The following is a 26,755-nucleotide window of genomic DNA, read 5'->3' on the forward strand; positions in this document are numbered from 1 at the left end:
CCAGTTTTTTTTTTTGGGGTTGTGTACATCAAAATTACATAGTAATTATTCTGCATTTTGCAAACTAGAGTACTTTGCTACTTAAATTTGCATATTTGTATTGTGCATATGCCACAGCCCAATAAAATGCCTTGTGTGGCTGATCCTGTTTCTGTCTTTTACAAACATTGCTAATTGTGTTAGGCTTCGATGATATTCTAAATAGATTGGTCTACCCACTCTTATCATGAGGTCATGCCTTTTAAATTAAGATAATGTCATAATATAATGTTAGGTAATGTTTGAAAGGAACAGGGAAAATGCAGATTATTTGCAATACCGGGAAATGGTTTACACAATTGCCTAGGTATGTCAAAATGTTTACTTTGTTAATCAGACTGTCCTTTTAATATTATTATATTGTAATGTTTTTTATTTTTATTTTTTTTTAAATACTCTTTCAACAGAGCCACGGATGCGGGAAGCAGCTATCGTTGCTGAATTGGAGTGTGTTCGGGCCAATTTAGGCCAAATCGACTCTCCTTTGGCCAAGATCATTTTTTGGATGCAACAATTACATTTTAGATAATTTGTTGATTTATATTTTTGTTTAAATAAATATGTTTGTTTGAAAAATTACTCATTCACTGACTCACACATTAGGAACCAAGGGCAAACAATATGTTGGTATGTGTAGCATGGATTTAGGTTTGATTTGAATAAATCAGTAGAAAGCAGAAACAATTAAGATTTTAAAAAGGATGTAACTTCCAACACATTTCTACTTTGTTATTATTAAAGCAATAACTTTAATTTCATTCAGGATATGTTAAAATAAAAGCAAAACATTTTTACATTACACATCATGGTTGAATCTTACATTTTCTCAATACTGGTAATCCCTAATACCCATATGTACCTTATGCATTGTAGAAGCATTGTTTTGTTGAGAAATGTGTACTCCAAAACCCAAATGTGTTTTTCTATTAGTTTCCACATGCTTACAAATGGCCACTAAAATGCAGAATACACACATTCACACACACACATTTTTGGTATCTAGTTTACACTAGGCACAAAACAAAAATAACAAATCCAAAACAATTAAATTGCCCTGGACAAATATTTTTGAAATGAATAAAAACACACCATGTCATTTTAATTTTTCTACTGGCCACAATGGAATCAAACTTTATGTTTATTACACACACACACAAAAAAAAAAAAAACACAAAATCAAGAACTGGTTGAAAATGTAGCATGCCAACATGTGGTGCAAAAACAGTCCAAAGAGACATTTGTCGAGGAGGAAATACCAAGTTTTGTTGAAATGTTGCAAAGACGGTTTTTGAGGGTAGTATGCAGGTTGTTGGTATGTGAGGGAAAAACAAAATAAAAAAATAAAAAAATATTATTACCGACAAACAATGGCAAGCAACTACACCTAAATGTCCATCAGAAACAAACACAAAATACATATACTGCAGACCAATATAAATTTATCTGAAAAAACGCAAAACCACATCATTGCGTATGGCCCCCCCGGACACTCTCCTACGACCTACCTCAGGGGGGCCATCCTCCGGCAAGGCATCCTCTGGCTGCATTGGGACCCCACTCCTTATGGCGATGTTATGAAATATCCCACACAGGACCACTATTTTAGAAACCATGGCCGGCAAATACATTAGGTTGCCACCAGAGCGGTGGAGGCATCTAAATCGGCCTTTTATAGGGCCAATACAGCGCTCCACCACCTGCCTGGTGGCAGTAAGCGTGGCATTATATTGACTTTGTAGCCCTGGTGTGGGGGCCAAATAAGGAGTCAGCAGCCAGGCCTGCAAGGATAACCACTGTCTCCTGCAGGAAATAAAAACAAAAAATAGCAACATGTACAACAAGCTCAGTTGATGCACAGAAAATTAGGTGACAAACTTACCCAGAAGCCACGCATCACCAGCTTGTAGGTTATTTAATTTGTGCCAAAGCCCTGATTGCCAGATGACAAAGGCATCATGTGCACTGCCTGGAAACTATGCATTCAGGGACAGGATCTGGAGGGAGGCATCACATACCACCATTACATTCATGGAGTGAAAATGTTTTCGGTTCCGAAAAATAGCCTCCAGCACTGCAGGAGGCTGAAGTGGTATGTGAGTGCCATCCACAACCCCTATGATGTGTGGAAAGCCTGCAATTGCCAAAAAATTTTGCTGGACCACAGCAAGGGATCCCATATCCAATGGCATATTAATAAAATGATGGATGTGTTTAACCATTGCATCCATCACGCACCTCAAGGTCCTGGAAAAGGAGGCCTGAGAAATTCCAGCCACTACTCCTCACTGTGGTCTGGAAGGATCCCGAGGCACAGAAATGTAACACCGACATAAACTGCGTTAGTGGTGGTATTGCTGTAGGAATGTTAATTTCGCTTTCTAGATCACTCTCTATTAATGAAAGAGTGTCTATGATAATTTTGGGTGGTAGGTGGTACCGCCTTAACACCACATCCTCTGACATTCCAAAAAAGGTGACATGTGTTCGATATATCTTGGGCCTTGCACGCCGCCGATGCCTACGCCTAGGAGGATGTACAGGTAGGTCGGGGTGTAGGACCATCGCCACTATGAAATGACCAACATCTATCTGAAATGTAAACAATAAATTTTTATGTTTTAAAAAGTTAAAAAATTAAACTATACTTATCTTCACAAAAAACTTGCAGAATCTTACAGGGTTGGGTAGGGACATCTTGACAAAATCCTACATGTTTGTTTTAAAAAAAAAAAAATCAGATATGGATTTCATAAATTTGGGCTTAACAAGGCAGGCTAAGGCCACTTCAACACCACTGCATGTAGTACACAGATGAGGTTAAGTTATGTCCTAAACTAATTTGACATTAAAATTTGAAACCCAGGATTTTGAAAGAAAATACTAAATTCAAAACCTCTGGGAAAATGTTCAAAATTAAAAAGCACATAAACCACAGTGACAAACCATGTGTGGGCAATTTTCTTGGTGTCTTAGGCCCATTTTTAACTTTCAAACACTACTTAATGTCCAAAAAACATTATTCATCCTTTAACACACATGAGATCGCATCAATGAACGCAACAAATCCTATGTTAACGCTTCAATGTACGCTTTAGATAAAGACATGAGATCGAATCAATGAACGCAACAAATCCTAAACATCACTAAACTATGACGTATAAACCTAACTGGGCGTGTCTTTATGGATTTTTTGGTTACATTGGCTAAACCAAATACACCCAGAACAAATGAGTCTTGGGACCGCACTTTTAGACACAAGCCAAAACCCAAGAAATAGCAGGCGTTGAAGCAAACCAATATACGAAAACAAACTAATAATGCCTAAACTTTATAAAAATATAGCCTATACAATGGCTTAAAAGTAAAACACCATAAACATGTATTTAGATACAACAATGTGCACAGGCTGAACATGACAAAAATATGTATATTTTAAAATAAGTAAATCGGCAAAGACACACAAATATGCCACATCTACTTACCACACCCACATGAAAAAACAAATTCGAAAGTGACAGTCCAAATTAAGTGTGTTTTCGCAAATCCAAACACTAAATTGAAAAACAATTTTTTAAATTTTAGTTATTCAAAAAAATAATAAAAAAACACAACTTCAAAACATTAACCGCATGCACTACACATAGGTACCAACCTTCCAGAAAACTTTGATTAATTTTGTGCCAACAAACTCCGACCTCGCAAAAAAACACACCAAACAACCTCAATAAAGCACACCGAAAGGCAGAAACAATAAACCCTTAAATAGGCTGATCTTTCCCGCCCAAATCAGTGGAGCAAAACACCCGCGCACACAGCATGATGCACACGGATCTATAAAAACGTCACGACAGCCAAAAAGGTGCAGAAAACCCAAAGTACTATTCTTACAAGTAAGTACACTCAGCAATGTTTAGCCCTTGAGGGTAAAAATCTTAAAAAAAATAAAAAAATGTTAAAAATAAAAAAACATTCTGTTTTGAAGGTGTTGAGGCTGATAATGAGGAGGCTGCGGGGCCCAGTACACAAGCCCGAAACAGGAGGATACGTCAACCCCAGTTCACAAGAAAGGAGATGGAGGTCTTAGTGTAAATGTGTATAGATAATCTCACACAGGCACACAGCAATATGGAAGCAACACAGAAATGGAAAATATGGGAGGACATAGCCAGTGCTGTTAATCGAGCCTGAAACTTCTACCGGTCAACCAAAGAAGTGAAAAGGCGGTACGTAAATGAAGTAAACAATGTTTTTCCAAAATTTAAAAAACAAACTTAAAAATAAACTATAACAAATTTCAAACAGATGGAGCGACTTCAAATACAGGCTCAAACAGAAGCTTGCAGATAGGGCTAGGCATGCAGGTGGGACACAGACATGCCAGACTTTACGGCTCCACATGCTGGCGCAGGTAAATTTGCAAAAATAATAACTTGTTTATTAAAAAAAAATTATAGTCTAAAAAAATAAAAAGTTTTTTTTTTTTTTTTTTAACAGGCACAGAAGAGGAAGAGTCTGCTCCAGAGGTGAGCTTTGGCCGCAGTAGATCTGCTGCCTCCGCAGAGGAAAAACCAATGGATCCACCTGGGGACCCTGTGGAGGGCACTCCTGCTTACCTCCCTCCCAGGCCGTGGCCCTCCTCACAAACCTGATTGGGCAAACCAACACGAACATTCAGATTTTGTTGAGGATGGAGGCCACTCTGCTGCGGGTGGCGGACGCCCTGGAGGAATCTACTGCGGCCTGTAGTACCATCTAGGCCCACCATCAGCCATCCCACAAAATTTGCCTAGCCCTATGCCTAGGCCAGAGGAAATTCCATCTGCCTCTGGCCAGGCCAGCCGGCGGACCACCAGGCAATCAGCTCGTGGCCAGCCACATCAGGCCAAAAGGCGTTTACAGCACTGGCTTACTCTCCCAATTTTCCTTTCTGTGTTTGCCCCATATTTGCACAAAACAAGCCTCCATCTCCTTTCTTGTTTTTTTTTTTTATTATTGTTTTCATATTTTAAAATTCTTTGCTTTTTATAATATAATTATCATTTTATATTGTATAAAAAAACAGGATTTCAAATGGTTAAAAATCTTTAATGATTTGCAAATAAAAACTTTAAAAAGAAAAAAATTTGTCTGAGACATCATTTACAACTGGCTAAATGTTACTCTCTCAAACATACTTAAATAATATTCCAAGGGAACATTTTAAAATTTTAGAAATACATAAACCAGAACCTAAACTTACAACATAGAACTTATGAAACAAAAAAAAAACACCAGCACATTCAAACATGCGAACGTAAGTAAGCTATACAACAGGTCATTTAAAATTAAAATCACAACAAGCTTGACAATTATTAGGTGATTGGATTTGTGCCTTTAGAAAAAAAACAAAGGAACATCGATCCCCTTAGGTAGCTACGAAGACACTATCGTCTTTGCGAGACCCAATACCCTACCACAAGCTAAACGAGCACGCAGAATGGAAACCTGCTCACACAGTGACGCATCACTACTTCCGCTCAATTTTGACGCTCGCAGCAGATAATAACGGCTTGCCACGCCTGCGTTTTAACATCTCCACCCCCGTCACCACCCATAAACGGACCATCCTGTCAATCAAGTTACACAGGTCACTTCCTGCTCGTTGTCCATACGAGCGAAGGAAAAATGACCGCAAAGTTACGGCCGCACATGTGCATAACTACCTGGACGCATGCGCGGTACAAAATTATCGAATGCGTACGAGCGAGCGGACGCTTGCGAGCGGGTCTGAATCAGGCCTTCAGTACGGGCCAGTGCTCTCCTCCTGAGCCCCGTGGGCGGCTTTCCATTTCTTAGCAGTGTGCTGCTGCAGGCACATCTGCTGTCCCAGCAGGCTCTGTCTCTCCTGACTGATGCTGGAGGAGGCGTGGCCCTGGTTCAGGAATATCCCAGCAGGCTTAGCACAACCGCACCTCCTCACAACATCAGTGAGGAGAGACGGAGCCGGCCAGGACAGCAGATATGCTGCCCTGCAAGCAGCACACTGGTAACAAATAAAAAGCCGCCCACGGGGCTCAGGTGGTAAGTACCAGTTCATTGGCAGCGTAACTGAGTCCAAGAGGAGTGGCAGGAGTGGGGTAATTTGAGGCAATTTGTTAACACCCAAAAATGACATTTGGCCAATTAAGCTAATTTAACATTTCCTGATGCCTAATTAGTCATTAGAACCAAGGGGTTCTGCACTGTGGGCCTGATTCAGAGATGTATGTTCATCATGGAAGTGGTGCAAAAAGCAAAATTGATACAGGAACCTTGTATTTTACGCTTTAGGGCTCTGGTATTGTCAGTTTTGTCCTTCTAAAATGCTTAACTCAATATTAAATTCTTATTGAAGCAACATTAACCAAAGAGGAAAATACTCCTGTATTTACTTCATTTTAGATTTACAAGGAAGTTTAGGGATGAATTCATTGTGTTTACAAACTTTAGGTAACACATGTATCAGTTTTTCATTTCACGAAACAATATGTAGCAGAGTGCCTCCTATAGCAAGCTTCTATTCTCTTATACATTGTACGTTTGTGAGCAGGGCCCTCTTGGATGTTATCGGTCTGCTAATATGGTTTTGTTTCATTACTGTACCAATTCTAAAGTGTATGATGGTGTCAAAGTCTATGTTGGTGATGAATGCAGAGCACAGAAGTTTAATCATTACATGGGGATACAATAAGTTGCAGCTCAGAGTAAACATTGCCGCGCAATGCTATCACTTCCCATGCATGCCATGACTATGAAGAAAGAGCAGCACAAATGTGTACCGCTGAGTCAGTATGACTTTATTTAGGACATAAGGGACACTATATTTCTAGTAATCCCTACACAAAGTCTCTTTGGCTCACAAATACAATAGAGTGCTGCCTCTTTCTTCTCTTGGGTTAATCTGGGGGGGGGGGGGGTGGCAACTGTGGACAATGTGAGCACCACAATAGTAATATACTACAGAGTTTAACTGCAACCAAGGACTTATCTACTTTGTTAATGTGGGAAGAGCTCTGACCAATAGAGAGGTACAGCTCTAGGAAAGATGTGTGTGTTCCTCAGACGGTTTCAGAAATGCTTACTCCATATGCAACACTGTCTCTCATTGGCCACTTTCCACTCTTGTACCTTTAGTTTTGGGGCTGGTAGAGTAGGTAACACACAGCTTTCTCCCTGTATCACAGGAAACATTCTCCACATTTTGAACAGTTATAAAGGTCATTAATCTATGAGATAAATATGTCCTCTGTACACATTGAAGGTTTTGGTGCATCCAGTCTGTACAGATTCACTTACTTGATAAGGTTACCACACAGTATGGGAAAGGGTGTACTAGCCTGTCCAATATGGATTTACTGTATATTCAAAGAATTACTGTACAGTTATAACTAGAAAATGAGAGGAATCAGGCAGGGGATTGTACTGAAACCAATATCCCAATCCCTCCCCTTCTCACTGCATATATACAGGAGTAAGAAGGTACACTAGTGGAAAAGGTATTTACGGTCCAAAGTCTTGTGGGAAACATTATCTTCAGGAAACTTCGTTGTTGGAAGTACTTTCTTTTTTCATAGATTATGGTAGAGTATGTTCTAGAGGTCCCATATATATGGCACTGTGTTTTGAGGAATAGTATGTACAGAGGTGTCCTTATACATCTTTGCTGCAGTTGCGCTAAAAAGTCCCTCTCGGCGCACCAGGTTTCGTGAAGTTATGCTAGCGCCGGGTGTCTTTTCTGTCGGAAAATGCGTCTAAATCTAAATGCAATGTGACTAAGACGCAGCAGCAGACTGTGTTGATTAATTTGATATATGGACACTTGTTTATCGGTGTGCGACTGGGCCCCTGAATCTGTACACAAAGTGCTACAATGCAGTGACCACAATTTTTATCATTCCAAGTTCTTTTGTGCTTTAAATACTCAGGTGCACATAGATATATAAGTGTCACATGTCAAATTAATCAGCACAGTCTGCTGGTGCATCCTAGTCGCTTCACATTGCTCAGCAAAAAAGATACCCAACACCAGCAGAGTATCATGGGACCTGGCATCTAACTCACGCCAGGCACGTCACGCTGCGTGGTGTATTGAGGCTAGATGTATGGGGACATATCTGTAGTGTAGTCAATGTATAATATCTACCTTTAATATAAAGTTATATAACCACAAGGCACATGTAGTGCACACAAGTAAACCAATAAAACAGGAAAAAAAACACATTATCCAACATTTGTGGTTTTATTTTTTTAGAGCAATTTAACTGAAGTCATTTATGTAAATAGAATTATGACATCCTGCATAAAGCATTGATTAAAAGGCATTTTTAAAAGATTTTCTCCAGCTGTATGCTTGTAATGCTTCTGCTGATCTACAAAAGTCTCTAACAGAAGCAAGAAACAGGTTTATAAAGTAGGATGGAGTGGATATGTAGGAGGCAGCTCCCAGAAGGCACAGTAATGCTGCTGTAATCACTGTAGCTCTTGGTCAATGCACAGAACAAAAACTTCAACGTAGTGTGACCAGTTCCTCAGATGAGGTAGGGTGAATGGCAACTGTGTTATCAAAGTCTTTTTTGGTGGCTCCCATTTTGATGGCTACTGCAAATCCTTGCAACATCTCATCACATCCCAGTCCTTGCATATGCAATCCAACCACCTGTAAAACAAAATGACAAGAATTAAAGCTTCCAGCCAGACACACACAAATCCCAAAGCAACATTATTTCTCCCATCACAGCAGGATAATACATTATGCAACCTAGGCTCCTGCCTAGGAACCAATGGCCTCTCAGGGTTTTAGAATACTCTAACCTATGTTTATGTGACTTATGGCCTTATTCAGCATGTGCAGAATGGGTCCTGCGTGATTGCCTGCTGCCATTTGGGGTTTTTCCAAAAATGGAGGTGTCACCACCGTTGGGGGGAGGGAAGAGGTCAGGACCTCCGACGTTAGACTGAGATTTCCTGCCCACTTTTGGATATCTGCGATGGCTGGCTTACGTGACCCCATGGTCACTCAGCCAGCCAAGGATCACGCAGATGATACGATGCTGCGTCCATAGACGCAGGTTGGATGATTAATGCATACAGGAGGCATGATGCTGTATTAGCATGATTGCAAGGACGGAATTGCAAAGCTGCTTGGGTGCAGCTTTGAAATTCCGTCCTCTGCTGAATCAGGTCCTTACACCAGTATCCTGCATACAGCCCCAGGAGTTCTTAATCATGCTCCATCTCCTATAATTAGGAGATCTATAGTATTGTATCTGCATACATCTTAGATCACATCATTTTCTGTAGCGCTGATGTTTTTCCTCCGCCCATACAAACAGTCTGTGCTGCTCCTTAACACTGAATCACTTTTAATGGCATAGACCAGTGGTTCTCAAATTCGGTCCTCAGGACCCCACACAGGTCACGTTTTCCAGGTCACCCAGAAGGTGCACAGATGTGTTCATTATTCACTGACACATTTTAAAAGATCCACAGGTGGTGCCAATTATGTCCCTTGCGATTCTGTGAGGAAACCTGGAAAACATGCATGCACTGTTTGGGGTCCTAAAGACAGAGTTTGAGAATCTGTGGCATAGGCCAATTAAAACATTACAACACAATAACACTCATATTTTTTCTGGTGAAAATACCAGTATTAATATAAATGTCTTCTATTCTCCTGTGTTACGTCTTAAAATTTCTCTTAATAATAAGTAAGATTGTGAAGAAAGATATTACTGGCTGGTAGATAATTACTGGTGTTCTATTGTACAGGTTGCTATAGGGCTGAGAGCACTAAAGGAACAACTCTCAGTGTAGAGAACTACAGCTATAGAACAGATGAAGGAGATGCATTCTCACCTTTTCCTCTTTGTCAACGCAGACCAGCTTCATCACACATTTCGTTTTTCTTCTGGTTACTGCATGGTACATGGGTGAAAAAGAAGTGGTGTAAATCTTGACGTTCTCCCTGCCCTTGGCTGTCACTGCTTCCTCTAAAATAGAGTAGAAGGGAATACATAAAATAGGTGTACACATCTGAGGGGGGAAATCATCTCTTTACATATGAAACGTTATATAATATTTGTACATGAGTGATGGACTTATGAAATCTTTAGCCCATGTGCACACAAGTAAATCAGAACATGTTTTATTCCTTGTTTGACAGGTGAGGAGAGGGGAGATTACTGCTGCATAAGGAGAGAGCGGTGCTGTGCTCATTCCAAAGAGTCCAGAACCAGGATGGGGGTTAGCGGATCAGATTTTGTTTTGCCCCATTCACAATCAATATCTCTATGTGTGATTCAGTTTTCCTCTGTTTACTTCCCAAAAACGTGTGGAAAGAATAGGAAATGAATTAATGCCCATGTGCACAATCCCATAGTCTATAGGTTTTATAATATAGCTAATCTTCTCAGAACACTGAGTGATTGCTGGGATAGAATAAATAAACATATTACATCTTCTTGCAGTTCCTAAATTATCTAGGAGTGATAACATCATATCATCCAGGGATTGTAACCATATGTTACTCTATAGAAGAAAATGAGTAGCATATCGATTTTGACTTTCTAACATACTCGCAGTTGTCACACACAGTTTGAGCTTCCAGTTACTTTTTTGGGAAGATTAGTCATTTATCTATCTTGACACCATTAAGACATAGCTGGTTTTTCCTTTGGTGGGATGGAGCCTACTCACAAAATGTGTGTAAATACAACCCTTTTGTATAAAGAATAAACATATTAGAAGTAATTGAGGAGATATGTGATCATATTGTACAGTTGCAAATTATTTTATAAAATGCATTAAAGTGATTTGAAATATTATATTTTTACATATAATGCATACATTTATGTCTTACGTAAGGTGTACAAATGAATAAAAAGAACTTCCCACCCTCTGTGAGTCCCACAGTTCCTATTGGGGGATGGCTAAAGACCACTGTAGGAATGTTGTTGTAGTCAAGCTTGGAATCTTCTTGGCCTTCAAACAATCGATAGGACAATCTTCTTCCAGCTGCTATGGCAACTACAGCACAGAAAATAAAAGTGTACACACGTAAAATCACGATTGTTCCCGAAAGCTACTGTAAGTACTGTATACCAATGAATCCTTAACAGGGGCCCAGAACTCAAAACATACGACACTGCTTGTGTCATTTAATCTTGTACAAGATGTATGAACAAGTGTGCTAGGGCAAAGGGTTTCTAATCATCAGTGGCTGAAATATATTAAATTACCTGGTGTCAAAAGTGCCCTCCCACACACGTCACCTACAGCATAAATTCCTTTTCGGCTGGTGTTCTGGAACTCGTCTACTACAATGTGACCTTTCTCATCTAAGTCAAGGCCCTGTTAAAAGTCGAAAAAGAAAATAAATCACAATGGTCTTGGAACCACTAAAAAAAAGGTAATTTCAATATGGTCTATAAAAACAGAACGCTTCCTGCAGATCTTCTTGTAATAAAAACATTATTTATGGTCTGCCAGTGTTCAGCTTTTGATGGAAGAAAAAAGAAAAAAAAAAATTACTAGGTCCTGCGGGACGCCTTGTGAGTCACTGAGGTCCTGTGTGCACTACAGCAGCCAATAAAAATCGTGTCTCCCAACCAATCACCTGCAGACAGAGTCTCCTTGTCCAATCGCCGCCTCGAGTCTGCCTTTTGGAGAATGCAAATGAGGATGGGGGTGGCTGCGGCACATTGTGGGGAGTGACCACCAGTGATCACTGGTGCACTGACTCTTCGGTGAGCCAGCTCTTAGAGGAGACCTCAGCCTGTGTGACCCGCGGCTGCTTCTAATCATCCCTGCAGTGTCTTGCGACCCTTCTCCTGGCCTCCCCTACGCTTTGCTGTGACCACAGGGTATTAGTGTTGCAGGAAAGGTCAGTGAATATAACTGTATGCATGGTCTGCTCCCCGCAGCTCCCCCTGGCACTACTATTACTGGATATCCCCGCAGCTCCTCCTGGCGGCTGCTCCTCGCACTGCTATTGCTGGCCGTGTAGCTGGATGTCCATGTCACTGACTCCCACTGGCGGCCGCTCCTCACACTGCAGCGCTGCTGTAACCCAGAGGATAATGCAGTGGGATATGGATTCATTCCATGCACCGCTCTGCCCGGTGTCCGGGATCCGGCCTCGCACTCCAGGAACTTGTCTCCAGCTCCAGTCCCAACACCGTCTGCGCACTACATTCCCTCCCACTGCTATCTACCCTTACCCCCTCCCTACCCCCAGTGCTGCCTGCATCTAACACCCGCCTTGCCCCAGCAACTACTGTCTGAATTTACCCCTTTCCTACCCCCAGCATTGCCTGTCCTTACCCCCTTTACTCCCACTTTTTCCTGCCTCTACCCTAACTGCTGCTTGCCCTTGACCTCCTCTACCCCAAATACTTTGTGCCCCCAGCACTGCCCAAACTGCCACCTGACCCCAGCACTGTCCTAATTGCTGCCTGCCCTCATCCCGCATAATATGTGATGGGACCCAGAAAAAACGTGGCGTAGGACCCCAATTTTTATAAAGTGAAGGGTCCTTGGGACCCACAAATTTTTTCGCTCAGCGCGATCAATGCTGAACAACAAATCATGCTAGTTTTATGCAATTTTCAATTAACTATGTATTTTGATTTATTTTAGAATATTTATTAAACGGACAACTTATATTTATATTTGTATATATGCTGCACACTTCAGATCATCTCCCATTGCATTTCCATTGTTTCATTAGTATAAATATACACCTTTTGTGCTAAAATAAATGACTTTAAAAAAATATATATAAAAATTGTCTTTCCAAAAATACATATAGGCATAAACATGTGTACACGATCATAGCTGAAAACAAGGTGCGTGTTATATTACAAGCAAATTATTTAGTTTTACGGCTTCAGAATCCAGAAGGAGGTTTTACCAGTTTATCCAGGTTCAGTCCCTCAGTGTTGGGATCTCTTCCAATCGCCCACAGCAGACAATCAACATCCTGTATTGTCCTCACAGTGGGTTTGCGTCCTGGCACAGAGCACTGCACGTTGATCTCTAGACCAGCACTGGTCTTATTAACAGACTTCACCTACAGTAACAAACAAGCAAACCCCTATTGTACATTGCTAAAACTACAAAATACCGGCGCCATATATAATAAAGAATAATAAAATCTTTCTGGTGTATTACATTACCTCTGCATATTTCCAGACATCTACACCTGCGTTTTCAAGCTCTTCAGTGCAATTTGTGCTGATCATGGAATCAAATGTTCTCAGCACCTGCAAGAACATAATGATACAGATGTACTAACCATTTTTATCCCGCACATTTTCTGAAAATGCTGGATTAAATAACTTTGACAAAACTGCAAACACCTGCTCTCTTTGAAGATACAGAATCTTTTTTTTGTTTTTAAAGGGTACTTGTATAAATAAATACACACAGAAAAAATAAAAACCCCTCAACATTTTACTTGGTCTAGTCACTGAATTATACAAACTACAATGAATTTCAAATGATAATTAAAAAATATTGTTTTTGTGTAATAACTCCTGCAACACAAGCGAATTAAAAGCATCACAGATGAGGCCTAAAGACAAAAAAATATTTTACCTTGTCTTGTCGAATCAACAATGCAGCTTTAGAGCCCAGAGCTGAAAGAATCCCAGCTAGCTCTACAGCAATGTAACCAGCACCAACAATTACACTCCTCCTAGAAGAACACAGATGCAGTTATAAAACTCAAAGAATTACATGCCGAAGACGGCAATAGTTAGTTTGTAAATGTTAAAGTCTCCAATACAGTTAAACGAGTCTTCCCTACGGTCAATTGAAGAATTTTGAGGAATCTCCCAGAGCCACTGATATTTTCCTGGAGCAGTGGGTAATCGTGATTGACAGAGAGAGGCAGTCCTGTTTATTTATATTTTCCTGATTAGCGGTTTGGAGAGCACCCTAGTGGAGGTGGTACCAGGAGTAATAGTGAGAGTCCTGAGAAATGGTGGTTAATTCAAAATTGGATCTCTCCATTAAGGGCACAAAGATTTATATTTGTAAAGTACCATATTTTCTGTAATTGTGACTAGCTGAAGCGGTTTTGTACCGAGATGAGCAAATGCATGTACTAATGTTAGCAGGAATGGTTAAAATACATAGCTGTGAGAAAATAACAACTTGCTGCAGGCCAAGGTTTGAGCACCAACGTTGGCTCCTTGTGACCTTGGACAAATCTTTTTAGTCTTCCTTAAGGCCCCCATACATCAGAGATTGATTGCAGCAATCGTGCAATTTGCAATCGATTGTGTATAAAAATCTTTCCCTTTTTCAATCGATTGCAGAATTGCCACAATCGATTGAAAAAGGGAAAGATTTTCATACACAATCGATTGCAAATTGCACGATTGCTGCAATCAATCTCTGATGTATGGGGGCCTTTAGGCCACGGAACCAATTAAATGACACAAGGGAATCTGTACAGTTTGTATCTATTGAATTATTTGAGATGTTTGGCTATGACAACCAAATAAGCAGAACATATAAAACAAAACAGATATTGGTGATAAGGTTGGAACGGGGAGATACGTGTTAAAGGACACCAGCTGCATGATGCAGTTTCTTTTGACACTAAACAGGCAAATGCCAGTTACTTGGCTCAAATGCATATGAGAATATATACCTGGGCAAATCTTCAAGTTCAAAAAATCCATCACTTGTGATTCCTAAACTTGCTCCTTAAAAAGTAAAATAAAAAAAGGATTAAAGAAAGAATTTCCATAAAGCAATTGTAAAATGCAGTAGTTATTTATTTTTACTGTTCTTCTATTTATACAAATGTCCTCCTACAAACCAAATTATTCACTATATGCTGCTGATTAAATGAAATATTAAAGCAATAGCATACTGGGATTTCAATATTACAGTGGTAAATCTACTGGCAAAATACAATACTCAGGGGTTATAAAACCTGAGTTTCCCTGCACGATACTAAATCGGGGTTTAGAAAATACAGCACTGATGGTAAAGAAGTCAACCCAACTTCTATACACGTGAAAGTGTAGGCTACTTTCATTACAGTAGTAAGAAGGCTGAGGTGATAATTTCAGCATCTAAATAGACATTGCCTACTCTATGCTGGTGTGAATCTTTCTACAATCTGATTGGATGTAGGTTGATGTTTTTCCACCCATTACGGAACAATAAAACAGGTGAACGGCAGAAGATGAATAAAATAGTGCTTTGACCCTAATCAAACGAACTATAAATATAGATCTACATACCCGGCACCTCTGTGTCTGAAGGCATTGAAGGTCTTCCTCCTGTAGCAATGAGGATGTGTGGAGCCGTATATTTCCGACCATTCACTTCCAGTGTTGGCTCTGGGTCAGATGTAAATGTTGCATGACCTCGTATAATTTCTATCTGAGCCTGTATCAAATAAACAAATGATTGATCTTATTTATCTGTAATGTATTATTTATTTGTATAATATTATATATATATATATATATATATATATATATATATATATATATATTTTTTTTTTTTTTCCCATTCAACTCTACCACCAAACATACCCCTTGGCACCTCTGTCCAACTCACATCTTTCAGAAAGTTTTTGTAATATTTTATTTTTATTTATTTTTTTATCAAGGGCCATGCTAAAATTTGTAATCATAGTAATATGTTGTGCAAAGATACAGATGTTTTTGTTTTTTTTGACACAACCAATTATTTTTTTTAAACATGATACAGAATAAAGTTTAGACACATATAAAGACAGATATAAAAGAAATGTTGTTACCCAAAATATCATAAGTAGTGAATCAACAAAAGCATGATCATTAATAGACCAGAGATCACTATTTAAAAGAGAACAAAAGATTTTTCGATAGTTTATTTTTTCTTAAATAAAAGAGATAGAATTTTGGCATATGATTCTCCATTGTACCTTTATATGATTGTGTATTCTTGTGAGCAATCCAAATAAACCTCAAGGGTCTATTCTCCAATATTTTGTATTGGTTTCATTTGTTTAAAGCATTCAAGAATAGTTGGTTGTAGTTTGGACTTCCAAATGTGGAATAAGTGATTTGGCATTAGTGGACAAATGTTTAGCTAAATATGGAACCCCAATGCAGCTGGTTGTAATACAATGTATCTTGTTCCCAATTATTGTTATAAGTTCCCATAAATACAAGATATAACAAGGGAATGATCAGTGCACCATATGTAAGGAGTAGAAGTAATTCTACGTAACCAATTCCATATAGGAATACACCCCTGGCCATCGGCAAATGTTCCAGGAAATTGGCTGCACACATTATCGCCGAAGCGAAATCCATGATTGCTCTAAACTGGAAAAAGACCTCTCCCCCACTTTTCTTTGCTCTTAAGAATCAGATACTGGCATGTTGAAACCATGGAGGAGATTACTTACTACCTTCATGACCGCGGTCAACTTTACCCAAGTTTGGGCTCCCTGGTTGTTTGCTGAGCGTAGCCCCCCTCTTCCTCTTGAGTACTAACCCCGCACGTGGACCCATGGGCAGCGACTGACGTCTTCTCTTCACCTCTTTGTTTTCATCCCTTATGCTGTTGTCTTCTATTTTTTGGATGCTTATTATGTATCAATCCATATGATGTTGCGTCGTGTCCCCCCCTCATCCCTTTCCCCTAACCCCCACGTTTACCCCTTCCCTATTAATCAATTACCTAACTACGATGGTGTTATTTTCTCTGTTTATTATCACATTTAAAATCTGGTCTGTATCAGGCTTTTGTTGACCCTTTTTTTCTGTATTTACTCCCATTTTGACTGACCATTCAAAATAAAGAATTGTACACACATTGTTCTCTGCTGGAGATCCATTCTGAACATCACAGTCTATTAGTGCCGCAAAATTTACAACATTTATTTATATAGAGCTAACATATTCCATAGCAAAAAGTAAGTGTAGACATAAATGGTCAGCTACAGATGTAAATACCTTGTTAAGGTTATTTTGATACACGTCATTGAGGCGGCTCACGTATGCATCTCGTTTATCTTTAATAACTCTGGAAGACAAAGATACAACCAATACAGTACAAATCAATACAACCTTTTTATGCTATAGTGTAATGTATTCCTTGGTGATGTAAGAAATGAACTGCTAGGACTTGTATGGGAAACCTTTGGTAACCATATAGGAAGAAAAAATGGCACAGAGAATAAACTTTACATTTAAGCCTTATAGCTGGGTACACACCTATACAATCAAGCTTTTCATGCACTGGTTCGATCGACCTAACTCCCGATCAGATTTCCCGACAATAGTGCCGATCACGCACGTACTGTACACACCTATATAATTTTACTTGCGACGTTCAATCTCCCTCTGTCTAAACTATCGAAAGAAAATGATTGTACCAGGGTACACACTGTCCCGTTTCAGGCTAGTCACGGCAGATGTAAACACAATTACCATAATGGGCAGGAAAAGGGCGTGATTACAGACCATAAACAAACATACAGGAAGAGAACAGGAGTAACCACATTGCCATTTTCGACTCTAGTGGTGCGTAGAGAATACGTTTGATCCTTCGTTTCAATCCCCATCATGAGTTTGAGGAGAAAAAAGGCTTGTGCGTGTATTATTGCTGCTATGGTGACAACACTACAAGCTATTCGGAAAGTGTATTATGCTATTTTCAATACTACATATATGAGGAAAGGGGACATGGTGTATGCCAAAAGGTAATTATACACAAGTGATTATTCATAATAAATTTATCCTAGATATTGTTCCATGTATGCTATTTTCAATACTACATATACTGTATACGGAGGACATGGTGTAGCCACATGTAAAAACATACCAAGCTTTATAGCACTTTAGTTAGTGACAAATAATAAATGTATTTTAATTTATGACAAATACAGCGGTGTTTAACGAAAAAAAAAAGCGATTATTTAAAACAACATGGCTGATTCACAGGCGGCGTTGCTGGAGGTGTTTAATTACAAGAACGGCTTGGGGATCGAACAAACGTGAGTTACTCACTGCACTTTTGATATGCTATCGCCCCGTCAAATCATCAGAATATTAAACTGTACATGAAATGCGAGCAGCTGAGGCCGACCGTTGCGGAGCATTTTAAGCCGTTCATTGTCTAACACTCATGCATCGGGACAGCGTACACACCTATACAATCCACTCTATGTCGGGTGAATGGCTGTTGAACGGCCCGATAAATGTTTAGGTGTGTACCCAGCTATAGGCCCCCATTTACTACAGAGTTTTATCACCAAAACGAGTGATAAATTTCACTGTGATAAATGGTGCTCCAGCCAATCAGCTCCCAACTGTCATTTTTCTAACAGTTGACAGTTGGGAGCTGATTGGCTGGAGCACCATTATCATACTCAGTGACATTTATCACTTGTTTTGGTGATAAAACTCGTTAGTACATGAGGCCCTTAGAGGGGTATTCAATATGAAACGTAAACTTCGCTGTCGAAGTTTACGTTTCATATCGGAGCTTTTACATGGGATAAAGTATCGGGCGCGCGCCCGCTTATCCCCGTATTCAATATGAAACCTACGAAAACGGGAGCCTGCGAAGTGGGATTTGCGTTAAATTCTGACATTTTCCTTAAAAAAATTGTAGGAGCCCCCTAAAGCTGTAAAAACATGGGGGATCACTATGGGTACCCCCGTTTTTATCCTGCAAATGAAAGTCGGGGATTTAAATAGCTGCAGCAGGTGTTTTTTTCCCGACATTGAAGAAGTGATGCAGAAGAGCACTTAGGTTTTTTTTTTCGCTTTTTTAAGTGGTCCATTCAAATTTGGGGTACATGAAAATGGGTACTAGCATATTTTTATGTCCCTAAAGTAATTTTGTAAAAATTCTGCAACTGTGCACCTGCTGCTATTAATCTATTCTAGAATACACCTGCCGCATACTTGCAGAATAGCCCTGAACCTATTTCCCCATTGTTAAACAATTTTTTCCCATTTTTTTTTTCACCCCAATTTTTAAATACATTTTTTGGGGTGTCCCTATTTTTTTTTACATTTTTTTGAACACAGTTATTTTTAAAATGTCATTCCCAGGGGTGCAGGCTATTTTTTTTTAAGCCTGCACCCCTAAACCCCAATTCTGCACTTTTTTTCGCCACCTATTCAGTGGTGAAAAGTTATCCCCGTTTTTTTTCAAAGACTTTTCGAACCTGCGAAAAGTCTTTGAAATTGAATACATTGTAAAACTAAAACCTGCGATAATGACGTCATAGGTGCGATATGAACGCAAAAAAACTGACTTATCGCTCCATATTGAATTCCCCTATTAGTGTCAAAATCACTAAAGTCCAGGAACTTGTTTCTAAGCTTCTAAGCCTCAACAGTTTGTGATTCTCACAGAATATGAAATCATGCGACTTACTAGATCTGTGTATGTTGCTATCAAATGAAAGACACCCGTTATATGTAAAGGCAACAAAGCACATTCCATAATGGTAGATACAATTTTATTGTACCATAAAGGAAGAAATATTGCAGTGTCATATACATCAACATACAGTAAGCCTGTTTGAAAGTAGCCAACATAAAGAATCACTATACATAATATTGAATAAAGTCTGCAATACCATCGGTAACATCGGAGCCTCACGCACACTTGCACAAGGTCTGACCTTACTCAGAAATTGCTAACCTCAGTACAAACAGTGAAAAGCTCAAGCTGGCTATGGCATCAGTGGCTAATTCATGCACGCCCCTGTAACACCATACAAACTCACTGGCACACCTGCGTTTCGCCGACCCCACCCCCCCATGAACACTCCCAAATGGTGCTTCCTGTCAATCACTCTGCCATGGGTCTGTGTAGTCATTGCAGTCCCGATCGCAGTGGAGTCTTCGCACACGCGCACTGCGATGCATACGCAGAATGCAACAATCGGATGATTGCGTGTGTATTCGCAGTTGTGATCGGTAGTGAATCAGCCCATAATTGTGTATGCATTGTACAGCACAGTAGCTGTGGTTGAACTCAGTGGTTAAACTCAATCAGCATTATGGACACTGATTCATAAGCACTTTTATTGCCTTAATATTATTATTCATTAAGCCGGTTTTACTTACTTCCAGGTAAATTTCACATCTGGAGCTTGAAATCCATAATCTTCATGATCATGTACATATTCTGAATGAATAGCAGCATTCCACATAATCTGGTGGCATACAGTCCAATTACTGCACATTAACAGCATTCATCATATTTCAGATACCAAAACATTAGCAGATGTTGAACATGTATACATAACATAAGGTGTAGATCAGTCATGAAGGGTATATGTATATAAAGAGTCGCTTATACTCTACCTGTCTGTCATTTCACAAATACTTTTCTGGTACACGTTGAGTCTCCCACATCCAAAATGCTTGGGACCAGGGGTATTTTGGATATCGGAATATTCTGTATTTTGGAATATTTGCATACTATAATGAAATATCTTGGGATTGGGACCCAAATCTATACACATAATGCATTTATGTGTTATATGCACCTTATACACACAGCCTGAAGGTCATTTTATACAATATTTTTTATAATTTTATGGCTCAAATAAAGTGTGTACATACATGAAATTCATTTATGTTTCATATACACCTTATACACAGCCTGAAGGTCATTTTATACAATATTTTTTAATAATGTTGTTCATTAAACAAAGTTTGTGTACTTTGAGCCATCAAAAAGCAAAAGGTTTCACTATCTCGGTCATGCTCAAAAAATTCAGTATTTCGGAATATTTGGATATGGGAGACTCGACCTGTATATAGAAGTAACTAGCTGAAAGCCATACCATTGTATACAGATGTGCCGTGTACAGGCTTTAGGATTGTTATTCATACTTTTATACAAAAGGTTTCACATGTAGATGATCACCAGGCAATAAGTACTAAGGGGACACAACATTTGAAAGAGGGGTGCCTCTGATTTCAGGAATGCCAGGATGGGGGAGCCCTGGACTTCATGATTTTTCTGTAGTCCAGTGGGTTTTGCCTGGTGATCACAAGGCAATAATCTCTATGGGAGCATATAGTTTGAAATAGGGGAGTAGGTGCCCAGGTTGAGGATTTAGAGGAACTTAAAGTCCCTCCCCCCATTTCTGGCAATATATTAAAGTTTTTTTGTTCTGTTTTCTAAAAAAGTGATGTCGGCGTGCTCCTGGTCTAGCCCCTGACCCTCGGGACTCCCCACCGGTGATTAGTGCAGGTGGGGAGAGAGTAAGGTAACGGGACGATTTGCTCCGGATGATGAGCGTGACTCGTCATCCGCGGTTTTAAGGTATATGCCCACTTGACTTCGGCAGCGAATGGGTTAACAACTGTAAAAAGCATGAAAATGCCATAAAGATGAAACCTAAAAAGGTACCAATTACCCTGTATCCACTTTGCTAGCACCAGAGGTAGAGAGCGACACCAGCACAGCAAAGCAATAGCCTTTCAATGTTATCTCCTCTATTCACTTGTGTTCACTACAAGCACATCCCAATGTATCCTCCTCCCCAAATCCTGTGTCAGTTATACACCTCATGGTAAACTTGTTTGGGCAGTTCTCTTCATGCCAGTGGTTAAACATGATTTGTTAATTTGTAACTGTACTTTTGACAAGAGTATTATTCTATATTCAGAAACTTACCTTTTTTGGAACACATCCAACGTTGACCTGTAAGGGAATAAAAACAAACATTGACTTACAGCTTGCCAAAGTACTGCACCCAAGTCATTGTTAGCTTTCAGTAAGAGAGAAACACACAAGACCGTTTGTGGGTAACATATTAGCCAAGTTTTTATGATGTGTAAGAAATCAAGGGAAAATGTCCGACACAAACTCAAGCAAACACGTCTTCTAAACTATAGATTTGGTGCCCAATGTTGCTCCACACTTAGATGTTCAAATTGGAAGTATCAGTGGTAGGGTAACACAATAGGATAATCATCAAACACTGTACATATGCAATTTACAGTAATTCACAAACCAACCAACCAAGGTTAGTTCACAAATCTTGCATGTCAATTAACCTGTATACTTTCACACCTTTGAAAATGGTTCTCAATAGCAGAGGGCTGTGTTCTTCCTCTCCATGCACCAACATAGTAAGAGAAGAGGAGCCTCAGTCCTCTCGCCACCCTGGCACTACTAATCTTTAAATCTCCTGCCCAAAATATTTCTTGGAGACCTGCTCTGAGGTCCTGCACATGGGCTCCAGTCTACTCACATGATGAAATCTATAGCCATGGCCTGGGGGCCAATAGGGAAGATCTGGGTAGTACTAGACATAACCCTGGGTTGCACCAATTATGCCACATAGGTAGGGCTATATATGCCCCTTAGGCAGAACAGGGCACACATCTCAGCAATCACATGCAACAGTTTGTTTTGTGGGATCAGACTATTTAAACCAGGGGTGGGGAACCTTTTTTCTGCCAAGTATGATCCCACGGGAGCACGCACTGGCCGATATCATGTCCACACACGGTATGATATACAGTAGTTCACCTAAAGAGGACATATATAGGGAGAATAGGAGAGCTCCAAGAACAAAACCTTGGGGAACCCCTACCGTTAGTGGAAGTGGGGGAGAAGAGGAGTCATGAGAGGAGACAGAGAGTGAACGATCAGAGAGGTAGGAGGACAGCCAGGAGAGGGCAGTGCCACGTAGGAAAAGAGAGTGAAGGATTTGCAGGGGGAGAGGGTGGTATACAGTGTCAAATGCAGCAGAGAGGTCAAGAAGAATGAGCAGAGAGTAGTGCCCCTTGGATTTGGCAGTAAGGAGGTCATTGCATACTTTCATGAGGACAGTTTCAGTGGAGTGGAGAGAACGGAAGCCAGATTGAAATGAAGGAGGGAGTGGGAGGAAAGAAAGGTAATAAGGTGGTTGCAAAAGGGAGGAGAGAGATGGGTTGGTAGTTGGAGTGTATGATAGGATCAAGGGTAGGTTTTTTTAAGAATGGGGGAGACAAGGGCATGTTTGAATGCAGAAGGGACAGTGCCAGATGATAGGGAGAGATTGAGGAGGTGGCCAAGATGGGAACAGGCAGAAGGAGACAGGTAACAGAGGAGACGGAAAGGGATAGGGTCAAGGAGGGAGGTGGAAGGAGGGGAGGATTGGATGAGGGCCATGACTTCCTCTCCAGAAATAGGGGAGAATGTCATATTTGGTGAGACAGATGGGTAGTGGTCAGGGAAAGGAGGGGCAGGAGTGCTGAGAGTCTGATGGGATATGATGTACACACGTATGGAGTCAATTTTAGATGTAATATAGGTGGCAAAGTCAAGGGCAGAGAGCGAGGAGGGGAGGCGAGGAGGGGAAGAGCAGAGGAGGGAGTTGAAAGTGGAAAAGAGATGCCGGGGGTTTGAGAACTGGGAGGAAATGAGGTTCTTGAAATATGATAGGACAGGGCAGCACTGTAGGATGAGAGAATAAATTTGAAATGGAGGAAGTCAGTCTTAGAGCGTGATTTTCTCCACTGACGCTCGGCAATTCTTGAACACTTTTGCAGGTATCTGGTGCATTTGGAATGCCAAGTTTGTGGTGTGGATCTGCGAGGGTGAGTAGTTATTGTCGGAGCAACAGAGTCAAGAGCAGAAGTAAGAGAGGAATTGTACAGGCAAGTAGCTTGTTCAGGACAGGAGAGAGAAAGGATAGGGGAGAGAAGAGAGTCCAGCAGGAAGGAAAAAGCAACAGTGTCAATATTATGCTTAGTAATGGTGGCCTTAGGAGGTATAGGAGGGGAAGGAGAGAGGGATAGGTTAAAAGAAAAAAGGTGATGGTCAGAGAGGGGGAATGGGGAATTGGAGTAATCAGAAATATCACAACGGTGAGTAAAGACCAGGTCAAGTGAGTGCCAACTCACATGGGAGGGTGATGAGGTCTATTGGGCGAGCAAAAATGAAGAGGTGAGGGTAAGGAGTTTAGCGGCAGAGGATTCTGTGGGAATGTCAATATGAATGTTAAAATCACCTAGGATAATGGAGGGAAGATCTCAGGAGAGAAAGTGAGGGAACCAGGAAGCAAAGTTGTCAAGGAATTTGGAGGGAGGGCCAGTGCGGCGTGCGGCGCCAGTGTCCTCCAGCCCGGCGCCGCAGGGAGGCTCTAAGACGGACGCCCGCTGAGATGTTATTACCAGCAGGCGCCCGGCACCTTCCATGCAGCGCCACGTTAGCCGGAGGCTGGAGTTTTCTTCTGAACTCCAGCTTCCGGCTCTCCCCATGCGCACTATGGGAGAGACGTCATGACGTTTCTCCCATAGTTCCGAGGAGCAGCCGGGCGGACAGGATGGCGGCGGATGCAGGAGCGGGGATTAAGGTAAGTGCATTTTTTTTTCTTTGTACAAGCGGCACTACAGGGGCACTATATGGGGGCAGTATATGGTGGCACTGCTACAGGGGCATTACTATGGGAGCACTGCTACAGGGGCATTATATGGGGGCACTGCTACAGGGGCCCTATATGAGGGCACTACATGAGGGCACTACTACAGGAGCCCTATATGGGGGCACTACTACAGGGGCATAACTACGGAGGCACTACTATATGATTTTCTTCCCTTCAAATCAAGGGGGTAACGACGGCATATCTAATTATATTTTGGGGTAAAAGGTAAAAATGTTCCCTGACTCCTGCACTATAGACTCTGGGCACACTCTAGTGCCCAGAGTCTATAACTCTGAAGCTGGCCGCGCACAGCTCAGTGCGCTGCCGGGCGGCGAGGAGGGGGTCCGTGTCAGAGACTGCACACGGGCCCCCTCTTCTCTAGGAACGCCCATGACCGGCTCTGTTTATACTGCAGTAACTTTTTCTGTTTCACCATCTGCCGGGGGCAGCTGTCATTCTGCAAGTTGACCACACATCATATTATCTTTACCAGCAGTCATTATATAGCTGTCCTGCCCCCAGGTACCCCTATGAATGACTCTGTTGCAGAGGAAGCAGCACTACTAGGGCCTGCGCTGATGTAAATGGCCATGCAGCACTTTATCTTCTTATGGATCTGCATGTCTGGGCTGGGAGAGGGGTGTGGGTAAAAGCTGGAAACATACTAACTGCATTGAAAAAGCCGGAAACAATGTAAAGTGTATTACAAAAGCTGGAAAGCATAGTAAGTGTATTGAAAAAGCCAGAAATCCATAGCAAAATGTATTAAAAAAGCCGGAAATCATAGTAAATGTATGAGAAAAGCTGGAAATCATAGCAAATGTATTAGAAAAGCGGGAAATCATAGCAAATGTATTAGAAAAGCGGGAAATCATAGCAAATGTATTGAAAAAGCCGGAAATCATAGTAAAGTGCATTAAAAAAGCTGGAAATTACAGTAAATGCATTGAAAAAGCTGGCAATCATACATTTACTATGGCTTTCCTGCTTTTCTAATATATTTACTATGATTTCTGTCTTTTCTAATACATTTACTATGGATTTCCAGCTTTTTCAATACATGTAATATGATTTCCGGCTTTTCTAATATATTTACTATAATTTCCGGCTTTTTCGATACTTGCAATATGATTTCTGGCTTTTCTAATACATTTACTCTGGATTTCCGGCTTTTTCAATGCATTTTCTATGTTTCCGGCTTTTACCCTCTTCCCTGGGACTTCCGGGATCCGGCTGGGATGGCAATGTATGAAAGAGCATCATTGCAAAAGTGTATAAGGATATTACAACATAGTAAAAGAACTGTAACTAAGGAGTGAGTGTGAGTGGTGATACAGTAGTCATTGTGCGCTCATACTTACACAGGTACCTCCGAGCTTGTTGCTCTCCACCACGGCTGTCCGGGCTCCCAGCTCCGCTGCCCTCCGAGCACTTGCCAGGCCGCCCGAGCCTCCCCCGATCACCACATAATCAAACGAGCAGTGCGTGCGGCGCTTCGTGTGACTCCGGGACACAGCACCCGAGCCTGGAACCTCGTTGGAGGAAGTGTGGGGCGGCTGCTGCTGGGACATGGTGGTGCTTTCACCTCCCGGGGGTGTGCAGTAGTGATGGGCGCTCCGGGTGACACCCCTGGGAGCAGTGATGCTGCAGAGCAGGGATGCAGTGCCTGCGTGTGACAGGAGCGCTCTGCTGATGGAGGACAGAGACCTGATGCTGCCTCTGCTGGGGATGGAGCAGATGGATGTGCGCCTTCCTATATGTAAGGGTCGGGCCGGGCTGCTGATGGGACAGGGGAGAGTGTGGCTACAGGTAAGCCGTGCCTGCCGTAGCGGGGAGGATGCACAGAGGCCTCTGCCACCCCGGGTCACCACCAGCAATGCCATAACGCGGAAGTCCATGTGCACTTGTACTGTACTGGCAGCTGCCAGAGGAGGGAGGGGGAACTCGGGGAGGTGGATGTTCCTTCCCGGCGCTGCTGCTTAGTCACGCTGACTCTCCCAGCTCTCTGTGTGCTGCTATTAGCATTGGAGCAATGAAGCAGCTGTAGTAATCACAGAGATACCTGTAATAGGGCCGTGTGTGGGTTCACTCAATTGATCTCTTTCTTTTGGGTTAATCCAGTTAGGTGCGAATTGAGAGTTGCCGTTTTCTCTTCGAAATTCTCCCAAAATCAAATTTTTTTCGTTAGTTTATACTAGGGATGAGCGGGTTCGGATTTCTGAAATCCGAACCCCCCGATTCGAGTCAAGTTCGAGTTTTCCCGCCTGACTCGGATGTGAAATCGAAGCA

General features: G+C 41.2%; 1 protein-coding gene across 1 annotated transcript; it reads right to left on the reverse strand.

Annotated features, from left to right (window-relative positions):
* Positions 1–8,277: 8,277 nt before the first annotated feature.
* GSR (glutathione-disulfide reductase) lies at positions 8,278–26,495 on the reverse strand. The gene is made up of 13 exons (XM_088481457.1): positions 25,828–26,495; positions 21,727–21,753; positions 20,163–20,251; positions 17,028–17,097; positions 15,318–15,465; positions 14,717–14,771; positions 13,654–13,753; positions 13,233–13,319; positions 12,968–13,126; positions 11,295–11,406; positions 10,951–11,082; positions 9,913–10,046; positions 8,278–8,713 (listed from the first exon to the last, which is right to left on the reverse strand). Exons 1-13 carry the CDS (start codon positions 26,362–26,364, stop codon positions 8,564–8,566), a joined length of 1,800 nt encoding a protein of 599 aa, XP_088337583.1. The 5' UTR covers positions 26,365–26,495; the 3' UTR covers positions 8,278–8,563.
* Between the last annotated feature and the right edge of the window lie 260 nt (positions 26,496–26,755).

Source organism: Taudactylus pleione, unplaced genomic scaffold (assembly GCF_031769625.1).
Source record: "Taudactylus pleione unplaced genomic scaffold, aTauple2 ptg000273l, whole genome shotgun sequence".
Taxonomy (NCBI): Eukaryota; Metazoa; Chordata; class Amphibia; order Anura; family Myobatrachidae; genus Taudactylus; species Taudactylus pleione.

Excerpts from the sequence above, each read along its gene's own strand:
- GSR (XM_088481457.1), bottom strand. The coding sequence starts at position 26,364 with ATGGACTTCCGCGTTATGGCATTGCTGGTGGTGACCCGGGGTGGCAGA. Across the intron at positions 10,047-10,950 it reads AACTGTGGGACTCACAGAGG|AGGAAGCAGTGACAGCCAAG; the intron begins GTGGGAAGTTCT and ends ACTCTATTTTAG. Across the intron at positions 8,714-9,912 it reads GCGTTGACAAAGAGGAAAAG|GTGGTTGGATTGCATATGCA; the intron begins GTGAGAATGCAT and ends TTTGTTTTACAG.